The sequence below is a fragment of the Salmo salar genome, chromosome 25, assembly GCF_965601325.2.
Source record: "Salmo salar chromosome 25, fSalSal1, whole genome shotgun sequence".
Classification (NCBI taxonomy): Eukaryota; Metazoa; Chordata; class Actinopteri; order Salmoniformes; family Salmonidae; genus Salmo; species Salmo salar.
In genome coordinates, this window is record NC_138315.1 from 19,909,352 (window position 1) to 19,922,737 (window position 13,386).

Below are 13,386 nucleotides of genomic sequence, written 5' to 3' on the forward strand. Positions count from 1 at the left end.
TTAGCAGCGGCAGTGCTTTAATACCTCCATATTCATGTCAGGGATTGATTTACAGTCAGGGTTAAGTCAGGGAAAATCAATAAATATTACGAATAGCCATACTTCTTGACTTATGACATGGCATGCTGTGATTGGAGGCAATAACTGCAGTTGTAGGGCTTTCAATGATGAAAAAAAACCTTTAATGGCCACTGTGAGATGTATGAGTGTCCATAACAGAGAATGTGTAGGTCCCAAATAGCACCCTATTCACTTTAAATAGTGCTCTCCTTTAGACCAGAGCACTGTAAGAGGGGCACTATATATGGAATAGAGTGCCATTTGGGATGTGTTCAATGTATCCTAGATGCCTGTGTTTTGCATTTCTGATGATGCCATTTCCCATCAAATTATCAGCATTATGGGATGTTTGTAGCCCTCCTATGCTGACGTAACAAATAGCTTATTACCTGAAATAGCCCATTCAAGGTCAGTTTATGATGCATGGCTGAATTGGTAAAGATTTGTAATCTAGTGTTTGATGAAGGTTGGAATAATGACAAGGCACTGCCATCTAGTGGCCTTCAGCAGTCATTATGAGCTGAGCGGTACAGTACCTTAGACCAGGTATTCCCAAACTGGGGTACACACAATGCCGTCGGGGGTAAGCCAAATAAAAATGTGATTCACATTTTTTTTTTTATATATATATATAAAAATATAAATTGTCTTCACATTTTCAAACAGTCCATTTACATTTTCCAAAGGGTTCGGGTGAGGTTTTTTTCACTCCTGAGTAGCCTCATTTCACTGCCAAAAATAAAATTAAACCATCTAGTGTTCAGTGAAATAACAACACAATGTCAAATACAGGTAGCCTAGTCAAATAATTAACATCCAATCACATTAACCATTACTCTCTCGCGGGAATTCCACTAACGGTCCGTATGTAGCCAAATATAGCTGCTGCTCATGTTGGTGTCTGTACTGATGGTGCAAAATCCATGACAGGGAGACATAGTGGAGTGGTAACGTGCGTGCGTTGCTCCGATGTCACTTGGGTACACTGCAGCATCCACCGAGAGGCTCTTGCTGCCAAGGGAATGCCTGACAGCTTGAAAGACGTTTTGGACACTACAGTGAAAATGGTTAACTTTGTTAAAGCAAGGCCCCTGAACTCTCGTGTATTTTCTGCACTATGCAATGATATGGGCAGCGACCATGTACCGCTTTTACAACATACAGAAGTGTGCTGGTTATCAAGGGGCAAAGTATTGACATGTTTTTTTTTTAATTGAGAGACGAGCTTAAAGTTTTCTTTACTGACCATAATTTTCACTTGTCTGACCGCTTGCATGATGACGAGTTTCTCACACGACTGGCCTATCTGGGTGATGTTTTTTCTCACCTGAATTATCTGATTCTAGGATTACAGTGACTTTCCACAACTATATTCAATGTGCGGGACAAAATTGAGGCTATGATTAAGAAGTTGGAGCTCTTCTGTCTGCATTAACAAGGACAACACACAGTTTTTTCCATCATTGTATGATTTTTTGTGTGCAAATGAACTCAAGCTTACAGACAATGTCAAACGTGATATAGCGAAGCACCTGAGTGAGTTGGGTGCACAATTACTTTCCCAAAACAGATGACACAAACAACTGGATTCATTATCCCTTTCATGCCCTGCCTCCAGTACACTTACCAATATCACATTTACATTTTAGTCATTTAGCAGACGCTCTTATCCAGAGCGACTTACAGTAGTGAATGCATACATTTCATAAATTTTTTTCCCATACTGGTCCCCCGTAGGAATCGAACCCACAACCCTGGCATTGCAAACACCATGCTCTACCAACTGAGCCACACGGGACCACATGGACCACAATATCTGAACAAGAGAGCCTCATCGAAAGCCACTGCCAGATTTCTGGATAGGGCTGCGCTCAGTGTATCCTGCCTTGGCAAATCGAGCTGTTAAGACACTGATCCCCTTTGCAACCACGTACCTATGTGAGAGTGGATTCTGAGCCCTCACTAGCATGAAAACGAAATGCATGCAGAGAGAGAGTGGAAAATGACTTAATACTGAGACTCTATCCAATACAACCCAACATTGCAGAGTTATGTGCATCCTTTCAAGCACACCCTTCTCATTAACCTGTGGTGAGTTATTCACAATTTTCGATGAACAAATAAAGTTTTATATGTAAGATGGTTATATAAAAAGCAATTATATTATTTGTGCCCTGGTCCTAATAAGAGCTCTTTGTCACTTCCCACGAGCCAGGTTGTGACAATCTCACACTCCTTCTTATGTTTAATAAAATTATCGTATAGTGTGTGTGTGGCAGGCTTACAATGATGGCAAAAAACAACATTTGAGAGTGCACTGACCCTGATGTTAGAGGGGGTACGCAGCTGGAGGTTGAATGTTTGAAGGGGTACAGGACTATAAAAAGTTTGCAAACCACTGCCTTAGACAATACAATTATCAATTGTATCACGGTTTTAATACTGATCAATAAGGTTACCCATCAAATATATTGATGACTAATTTCATGATGACAGATTAAAATCCTTGGTTTGAAGTTGAGCATAAAAAATGTGTCCTTGATTCATACCAAAGACGCTTGGCACAGAAAAAGAGGCATAGTGTCCTTAGATGCAAATAAAAATGCACAATACTGTTGTTTACATCAGGTTTAGTTATTCACCAGTTATAAAGTGTGTTTAAGTTGTCTCCCTTTGTGTTTCTAAGACTGCAGGGAGGGAGATGCAACAAAAGACAGCAGACAATGGACAAGTGAATTCAGATCAAATAGTATTTGTTTTCTTTTCTATCAGATTATCTACATTATATTACTTTTATTATTTTACTTTAATCGTCTTATCAAGGTAAAATAGCTTTAGCTTGTTAAGAAAAAACAATAAAAAAAGTAATTATCAGTCATTAAAGGATATTTAGGCTTGCTTCCTTTTTGCAGCTTGATAATAGCTTGTTCCATGTGATTGTACTGCATTTGATGATTTGTTCTGCATATGAATCTCTTTGTAAAACGTTTTGTTTTGCATTACTGTTTCCATATGTGTTATGTACTAGCATGTAATACAACATTAGTCTCATTGCCTGATACCTCCTAATTGCAGTATCAGGTGTAATCTATTCTTCCTCATAGTAACCAGATGTCTTCTATCATGTTCTATTCAATCTGCTCTGTTAACAGATCTGTGGGCCTAGGTGACATCATCAGTTGTTCTGCTTCTAGAGTCTCTGGGTCTTTGAAAAGTGCCATATAAGTCTGTTGTGGTGTTCTGATTATTATAATGATCATAATGATGATGAATGTAATTATTATTATTGGGTAGAATGCATCTGTCATGTCTGCTCCTGCTACGCCCTCTGGTGGTCGTCCGGTGTCTCCTTGACCTACAGCTCTTTCCCTGTACTCGCTCTCTCCCCCTCCCTCTCTGTTTAATTGTGTGGTTGGAGAAAGGTGTGCTGGAGTCAGAGCAGATCCATACCAGCTGCAACTCATCCATAAATCAAGACTTCTACATATACCCATTCCTGCCAACTTCCACTCTGCCAGATCGTAATCTCTGCTCAGTCAGTTATTATTCTAGCCTTTTGTCTTTTCTCAAGATCCTGTTGCTCTGCTATGCTTGTTTCCCTGGCTTACACCATTTTTTGTCCTCTCCTTGCAGTACCGCTCTGTCTCTGGCTCCTGTCTACTGTTCCACATCTCACCACCAACCACCTTGCTCTGGATTTTACTCCCCACCATTACCTTGGATTCCCCTCAGGACCTGTTTCCCTGTTCTGCTCAGGCAACTCCAAACTCACTCTACACTCCTGTTTTTTTTTTTGCGCTCATCTGAGCTACCCCGGTTCTGCACTTCATATTTCTCTGTGTTCAATAAACATTTTGGTGCATTCCTCCCGGCTTCCTCTTCTGAGTCCGCTCTTGGGTTCCCCCCCTTCACTCCTCGTAACAGTATCATGCATGTTAATGTCTAAAGTGGAAGGACAGTTCTGTATCAGCTACTTTCAATATGTGCCAACCACACTGTTAGTTCTTGTTTCCACACACTGCTAGTCAGTTGATTTACTGTACAAGTCCTTTCCACTTCACTCTGTAAGTACGTGTGACAATATCTTATAACATTGTGTTTAATTTGATGTTTTTAGTAATAAACCATATATTGTGATAATGATAGGGTCGTTGGCCTTAACGCTATGGTCAGAATTAGGGGGGGAAAAAATATTTTGAGCAATACATATACACTGCTCAAAGAAATAAAGAGAACACTTAAACAACACATCCTAGATCTGAATGAAATAAATAATCTTATTAATTACTTTTTTTCTTTACATAGTTGAATGTGTTGACAACAAAATCACACAAAAATAATCAATGGAAATCCAATTTATCAACCCATGGAGGTCTGGATTTGGAGTCACACTCAAAATTAAAGTGGAAAACCACACTACAGTCTGATCCAACTTTGATGTAATGTCCTTAAAACAAGTCAAAATGAGGCTCAGTAGTGTGTGGCCTCCACGTGCCTGTATGACCTCCCTACAATGCCTGGGAATGCTCCTGATGAGGTGGCGGATGGTCTCCTGAGGGATCTCCTCCCAGACCTGGACTAAAGCATCCGCCAACTCCTGGACAGTCTGTGGTGCAACGTGGCGTTGGTGGATGGAGCGAGACATGATGTCCCAGACGTGCTCAATTGGATTCAGGTCTGGAGAACGGGCGGGCCAGTCCATAGCATCAATGCCTTCCTCTTGCAGGAACTGCTGACACACTCCAGCCACATGAGGTCTAGCATTGTCTTGCATTAGGAGGAACCCAGGGCCAACCGCACCAGCATATGGTCTCACAAGGGGTCTGAGGATCTCATCTCGGTACCTAATGGCAGTCAGCCTACCTCTGGCGAGCACATGGAGGTCTGTGCGGCCCCCCAAAGAAATGCCACCCCACACCATGACTGACCCATCGCCAAACCGGTCATGCTGGAGGATGTTGCAGGCAGCAGAACGTTCTCCACGGCGTCTCCAGACTCTGTCACATCTGTCACGTGCTCAGTGTGAACCTGCTTTCATCTGTGAAGAGGACAGGGCGCCAGTGGCGAATTTGCCAATCTTGGTGTTCTCTGGCAAATGCCAAACGTCCTGCACGGTGTTGGGCTGTAAGCACAACCCCCACCTGTGGACGTCGGGCCCTCATACCACCCTCATGGAGTCTGTTTCTGACCGTTTGAGCAGACACATGCACATTTGTGGCCTGCTGGAGGTCATTTTGCAGGGCTCTGGCAGTGCTCCTCCTGCTCCTCCTTGCACAAAGGCGGAGGTAGCGGTCCTGCTGCTGGGTTGTTGCCCTCCTACGGCCTCCTCCACGTTTCCTGATGTACTGGCCTGTCTCCTGGTAGCACCTCCATGCTCTGGACACTACGCTGACAGACACAGCAAACCTTCTTGCCACAGCTCGCATTGATGTGCCATCCTGGATGAGCTGCACTACCTGAGCCACTTGTGTGGGTTGTAGACTCCGTCTCATGCTACCACTAGAGTGAAAGCACCGCCAGCATTCAAAAGTGACCAAAACATCAGCCAGGAAGCATAGGAACTGAGAAGTGGTCCGTGGTCACCACCTGCAGAACCACTCCTTTATTGGGGGTGTCTTGCTTATTGCCTATAATTTCCACCTGTTGTCTATTCCATTTGCACAACAGCATGTGAAATGTATTGTCAATCAGTGTTGCTTCCTAAGTGGACAGTTTGATTTCACAGAAGTGTGATTGACTTGAAGTTACATTGTGTTGTTTAAGTGTTCCCTTTATTTTTTTGAGCAGTGTATAATACCGTTGTGTGCTAAGTATCAATTGTAGTTATTCAACAGTTATAAAGTGTGTTTTAGTTGTCTACCGTTCTGTTTGTAAGACTGCATGGAGATGCAACAATGGCATTGAGAACAGCAGGAAGTGTGTTGATGGTGTTTATCTGGTCTGAGACAGGTATGGTCTCATTCATAACCTTTCAGTAACCATCCTTTTCCTATCCTTTGCTATTCAATCTATAGACATTTCTAAACAATTCTAACAATTCACAATAAGTTGCTTCTCAATGTTCATTTGGTGTAAATTATTCATTTCCTTGTTAATATTTAGATTTGCTCTTCACACCTCACATACAGTATATGCTTGTGGTTTCCATTCGCTCATCTCTCCACAACTGTGGAACAAATTGGGTGTGGGCCACGGGCTTCTTTAATGGTTCTTTAGTTGCCCTGTGATGTGTGACTGTGTTGCAGTGGTTCTGGGTCAGAATGGCTGAAGGGTGACTTACAACACTCAGAATATCTGTGCCTTGAAGAGGTCAACAGTGAATCTGACCTGCTCTTACACGTATCCCAGAGGTCATACCGTCACAGAGACATCATGGTTCTATAGATGGTCTGTTGTGAAACCTCAGAATGATGATCGTGTGGAGTACTATGGGGACAGAGTGAATGACTGCACCCTGAGAATCACAGACCTGAGAGAGATCGACTCAGCTGAGTACTGGTTCACATTCGAGACTCAGATCCTACAAGGTCATGTCTTTCAAAGTGTGAGAAGTGAGAGCTATTCTGGCAGTCCTGGAGTCAGGCTGTCCGTCACAGGTACACTATTTTGTAATGCTTTATCAGTTACATTCAAGTCTTTGTAAATCTGTTTTAATTTGACATTATACAGTCCATTAGGAATGACAGTCTGTATATAATATGGACGTCTTGTTTCATTTGATTGCAATGGTTGTTGGGTAAGTTGATAAGGTTAAGTTTGTTTTTAATCACAGGCCTGAAGGCAAAATTTCAAACTATAGTGACAGAGGGACAGACTGTGACACTGACCTGCAGCACCACCTGTACTCTGACTGACAACCCCAACCCCACCTACATCTGGAACAAGAACAGACAACGTCTCACAAACCCAAAGACCAAAAATAACTAGCTGTACCTAGACCCAGTCAGCAGTGAGGATACAGGCAGATACTCCTGCACTGTAAACGGCCATGAGAATCCCCCCTCTGCTGAAGAGACTCTCACTGTCAGATGTGAGTACAATAAATATATATATAATCTAACTGTAATTTAATTATAGTCTTATACACTGCTCAAAAAAATAAAGAGAACACTAAAATAACACATCCTAGATCTGAATGAATGAAATAATCTTATTAAATACTTTTATATTTACATAGTTGAATATGCTGACAACAAAATTACACAAAAATAATCAATGGAAATCCAATTTATCAACCCATGGAGGTCTGGATTTGGAGTCACACTCAAAATTAAAGTGGAAAACCACACTACAGGCTGATCCAACTCTGATGTAATGTCCTTAAAACAAGTCAAAATGAGGCTCAGTAGTGTGTGTGGCCTCCACGTGCCTGTATGACCTCCCTACAACGCCTGGGCATGCTCCTGATGAGGTGGCGGATGGTCTCCTGAGGGATCTCCTCCCAGACCTGGACTAAAGCATCCGCCAACTCCAGGACAGTCTGTGGTGCAACGTGGCGTTGGTGGATGGAGCGAGACATGATGTCCCAGATGTGCCCAATTGGATTCAGGTCTGGGGAACGGGCGGGCCAGTCCATAGCATCAATGCCTTCCTCTTGCAGGAACTGCTGACACACTCCAGCCACATGAGGTCTAGCATTGTCTTGCATTAGGAGGAACCCAGGGCCAACCGCACCAGCATATGGTCTCACAAGGGGTCTGAGGATCTCATCTCGGTACCTAATGGCAGTCAGGCTACCTCTGGCGAGCACATGGAGGGCTGTGCGGCCCCCCAAAGAAATGCCACCCCACACCATGACTGACCCACCGCCAAACCGGTCATGCTGGAGGATGTTGCAGGAAGCAGAACGTTCTCCACGGCGTCTCCAGAGTGTCACGTCTGTCACATGTGCTCAGTGTGAACCTGCTTTCATCTGTGAAGAGCACAGGGCGCCAGTGGCGAATTTGCCAATCTTGGTGTTCTCTGGCAAATGCCAAACGTCCTGCACGGTGTTGGGCTGTAAGCACAACCCCCACCTGTGGACGTCGGGCCCTCATACCACACTCATGGAGTCTGTTTCTGACCGTTTGAGCAGACACATGCACATTTGTGGCCTGCTGGAGGTCATTTTGCAGGGCTCTGGCAGTGCTCCTCCTTGCACAAAGGCGGAGGTAGCGGTCCTGCTGCTGGGTTGTTGCCCTCCTACGGCCTCTTCCATGTCTCCTGATGTACTGGCCTGTCTCCTGGTAGCGCCTCCATGCTCTGGACACTACGCTGACAGACACAGCAAACCTTCTTGCCACAGCTCGCATTGATGTGCCATCCTGGATGAGCTGCACTACCTGAGCCACTTGTGTGGGTTGTAGACTCCGTCTCATGCTACCACTAGAGTGAAAGCACCGCCAGCATTCAAAAGTGACCAAAACATCAGCCAGGAAGCAGAGGAACTGAGAAGTGGTCTGTGGTTATCACCTGCAGAACCACTCCTTTATTGGGGGTGTCTTGCTAATTGCCTATAAGTTCCACCTGTTGACTATTCCATTTGCACAACAGCATGTGAAATGTATTGTCAATCAGTGTTGCTTCCTAAGTGGACAGTTTGATTTCACAGAAGTGTGATTGACTTGGAGTTACATTGTGTTGTTTAAGTGTTCCCTTTATTTTTTTGAGCAGTATATTTTGGGTACACTGTGTGTTCATTTGTATGTCATTCCCAACACTAGATGGCCCAAAGAGAGTGTCAGTATCAGTCAGTCCTTCTGGTAAAATAGTGGAGGGCAGTTCAGTGACTGACCTGCAGCAGTGATGCCAACCCACCTGTGGACAAATACACCTGGTACAAGAAGAATGTAAACTCACCAAAAGCATCAGGGCAGAGTTATAGCATCACTAACATCAGCTCTGAGGACAGTGGAGAATACTACTGTGGGGCTGAGAATACAATTGGAGCCCAGATATCTACACCTCAATTGATCATTGTAGCCAGTAAGATGTGTTTTTATTTTAAATTTCAAGTTACACTATCAGATAACATTCATATCACTCTTTATGCTTTAGGGAAACAAGCTTCTGTGAAGAATGCATCTGTAGGAATCATAGTGGTTGTTCTGGTTCTCATCCTCTGTCTCTCTGTCCTCATGTGGTTCAGGTCAGTGTGAATAATTTACCTCTCCTTTTTACATTCTGTTTTTTATAATTGATCTTGATTGATTTGAATTGATTCATTCATTCATCTGTTCATTCATTCTTTCATTAACAAAACAGGAAGAAGGCCTCCAAATCCATCTCCGACACAAGAGACAGAAGAGAGACAGTAGAGAATGGACAGGTGAGTGTTGGAATCAGTTGACTGAGAACTACAGTGGTCTGTGAAGAGATGGATTCAATGACTGTGGTATTACTTTATTTTTCAACCCTCATGTTGTCTGTCCTCTCTCCTCATCAGCAAGACTCTAGTCCTGTGTATGACAACGTCTCAGGCATGGCCATGACCCATACTGCAGCACCGACAGTGGACACAGACAACCAGGATCACGTTCACTACGCCAGCATCCAACACAGAAACCAGGAAGTGCCTGAATACTCCACTGCCCAACCGTCTCAACCCCAAAAACAGGAGGAGGATGTCCAGTACGCTGCTGTGAAATATAACCACAACAGTGCTGTTGACATGCCAGTAGAGACCACTGTGGTACAGTCCACTGGAAACACCAGGTTTTAGTGTAGCTGGTGAGACATACAAAAGTAAAGAGAAATAAGCCAATTGTTATGGACGAATTATAGGGATATTTTCCAACTATTCTTCTTGTATAATATGTTTGCTCCAAAAATGCATTTCTTGTAAAGACTTTCACTGACGTTTTGGTTATTGAAGACAGGACGTCAGCTCTGCATCCCAATTTTAGTCCCTCAGTACTTCTAGTTGGTGTCAACCTCAGACATCACATTATTCTGTTTCACACTGTCAGTAGGTCCCCTGCCAAACCTCTCTCTCTTCACCTTGTATCACTTGATAATATATTATACTGAACCATACCATGTTCTAGTTTATTAGATATTTTTGCAATATGAACGCTTGCTTCTGAATATCATTTAAAAAATGTCCATTTGGTGTGTGGTTTCATATATTTTGTTTTGTTCAGCATTGCTGATTCCATATAAATGTTTTAATAAAGACTGTTTAAAAAAGTATAGTTGAGTACGTAGAGGAGACCAGGATATGTTGTTGGCCTGGGTCCCAATACTCAATGTTATAGTCATGGTCCTGAGAATAAAACAGGTTTAAAACAATCAACTGAGAAACACGTGTCTTACAGCGCTACACATCTGCTATAAGTGCTTTTTTTTTCAATTGAAGTATCAGGATTAGTTATTCACCAGTTATAAAGTATGTTTTAGTTGTTTATCTTCATGGCACTAAGACTGCAGGGTGGGAGATGCAACAACGGCCTTGAGAACAGCAGGAAGCGTGTTGGTGGTCCTTCTCTGAATGAGGCAGGTATGGCCTCATTCATAATGTTTCAGTAAACATTTTTCTCCTATGCTTTGCTATTCAATCTATAGACATTTTTAATAAAGGACAGTTGTTTCTCTATTTTTCTGGCGTTTTCACATTTAAGAGCTGTTCTTCACAGATGCACTAGTGGTTTCCATAACTCTCTCAGCAACTGTAAAACTAACTGAGTCAGAGGGATGCTTGTCTGTGGTTACTTTTCTCACTCAACTCTGCAACTACGGTACTCAAGTGTGGACAAACTCTACTGTCAGTATGAGCTGACAGGTTTGTGCTTAATTTAATGTCCTTATATTGTGTGTTTTTGTTTCAGTGGTACTGGGTCAGGATGGCTATAGTGTGACTTACACTACTCAGAGTAACTTTACCGTGAAGGGGTCAACAGTGGATCTATCCTGCTCTTACACACATCCCAGAGGTCACACAGTCATAAAAGCATCATGGTCCTATAGATGGTCTGGTGTGAAACCTGAGAATGGTGGTCATTCAGAGTACTATGGGGATAGAGTGAGTCACTCCACCCTGAGAATCACAAACCTGAGAGAAAGTGACCGAGTACTTTCACCTGGTGACATTTGAGGTTCAAATACAAGGATATTTCATTTCAAGCTCCACTATATGATAATGTGTATTCATATCATCCACCGTTTTTGTTGAACCTTTAGGGAAACAGACCTCAGTAATGACTTCAGCTGTAGGAATCACAGATTCTCATACTCCGTCTCTCTGGATTCACGTGGTTCAGGTGAGAATCTAAGACTTTCATTTCACGTTATCATTTGGATTTAATAACTTGATTCTTCATTCATTTGTTCACGTATAAAACAGGAAGAAGGCCTCCAAATCCAACTCTGCACAAGACACACAGCAGACAATGGACAGGAGGGTTAAGATCATATAGTATTTGATTAATTAAAGCTCCGGCAGCACTACACCTCCACACATGGTGACATTGATTTACTCCATCACTACACCCTGGATACACCTCCACCTCCACACCTGGTAACATTCATTTACTACATCACTACACCCTGGTTACACCTCCACCTCCACACCTGGTGACATTCATTTACTCCATCACTACACCCTGGTTACACCTCTACCTCCACACCTGGTGACATTCATTTACTCCATCACTACACCCTGGTTACACCTCCACCTCCACACCTGGTGACATTCATTTACTCCATCACTACACCCTGGATACACCTCCACCTCCACACCAGGTGACATTAATTTACTACATCACTACACCCTGGTTACACCTCCACACCTGGTGACATTCATTTACTCCATCACTACACCCTGGTTACACCTCCACACCTGGTGACATTCATTTACTACATCACTACACCCTGGTTACACCTCCACACCTGGTGACATTCATTTACTACATCACTACACCCTGGTTACACCTCCACACCTGGTGACATTCATTTACTACATCACTACACCCTGGTTACACCTCCACACCTGGTGACATTCATTTACTACATCACTACACCCTGGTTACACCTCCACACCTGGTGACATTCATTTACTCCATCACTACACCCTGGTTACACCTCCACCACACCTGGTGACATTCATTTACTCCATCACTACACCCTGGTTACACCGCCACCACACCTGGTGACATTCATTTACTCCATCACTACACCCTGGTTACACCTCCACCTCAACACCTGGTGACATTAATTTACTCCATCACTACACCCTGGTTACACCTCCACCTCCACACCTGGTGACATTCATTTACTCCATCACTACACCCTGGTTACACCTCCACCTCCACACCTGGTGACATTCATTTACTACATCACTACACCCTGGTTACACCTCCACACCTGGTGACATTCATTTACTCCATCACTACACCCTGGTTACACCTCCACCACACCTGGTGACATTCATTTACTCCATCACTACACCCTGGTTACACCTCCACCTCCACACCTGGTGACATTCATTTACTACATCACTACACCCTGGTTACACCTCCACACCTGGTGACATTCATTTACTCCATCACTACAACCTGGTTACACCTCCACCTCCACACCTGGTGACATTCATTTACTCCATCACTACACCCTGGATACACCTCCACCTCCACACCAGGTGACATTAATTTACTACATCACTACACCCTGGTTACACCTCCACACCTGGTGACATTCATTTACTCCATCACTACACCCTGGTTACACCTCCACACCTGGTGACATTCATTTACTACATCACTACACCCTGGTTACACCTCCACACCTGGTGACATTCATTTACTACATCACTACACCCTGGTTACACCTCCACACCTGGTGACATTCATTTACTACATCACTACACCCTGGTTACACCTCCACACCTGGTGACATTCATTTACTACATCACTACACCCTGGTTACACCTCCACACCTGGTGACATTCATTTACTCCATCACTACACCCTGGTTACACCTCCACACCTGGTGACATTCATTTACTACATCACTACACCCTGGATACACCTCCACCTCCACACCTGGTGACATTCATTTACTACATCACTACACCCTGGTTACACCTCCACACCTGGTGACATTCATTTACTACATCACTACACCCTAGTTACACCTGATGAATGTTCTCCAAGCCTCCCTCTGCCGTCGATGCCATAGACGTGCACAAAAGTTGCGATGGATGGAGGTTAATGACTCTTTTGCCTAGGTAACACTATAGTGGCCTGGAAATATGATGACATTGAGAAAGTAGGCAAATGTTTAGTAGTGTTAGGTTCTAATTTTTTTTGTAAATAACTCAACGAACAATAAAGTAGCTTAACCAAGTTTAAT

The 13,386-nt window shown here is 43.4% G+C and overlaps 1 protein-coding gene across 1 annotated transcript; it reads left to right on the plus strand.

The window, feature by feature from the left end:
- Positions 1-5,335: 5,335 nt before the first annotated feature.
- Positions 5,336-10,447, plus strand: LOC123730550 (uncharacterized). The gene is made up of 5 exons (XM_082968956.1): positions 5,336-6,656; positions 6,833-7,090; positions 9,097-9,187; positions 9,304-9,367; positions 9,485-10,447. Exons 3-5 carry the CDS (start codon positions 9,177-9,179, stop codon positions 9,758-9,760), a joined length of 351 nt encoding a protein of 116 aa, XP_082825082.1. The 5' UTR covers positions 5,336-6,656; positions 6,833-7,090; positions 9,097-9,176; the 3' UTR covers positions 9,761-10,447.
- The last annotated feature ends 2,939 nt before the right edge of the window (positions 10,448-13,386 follow it).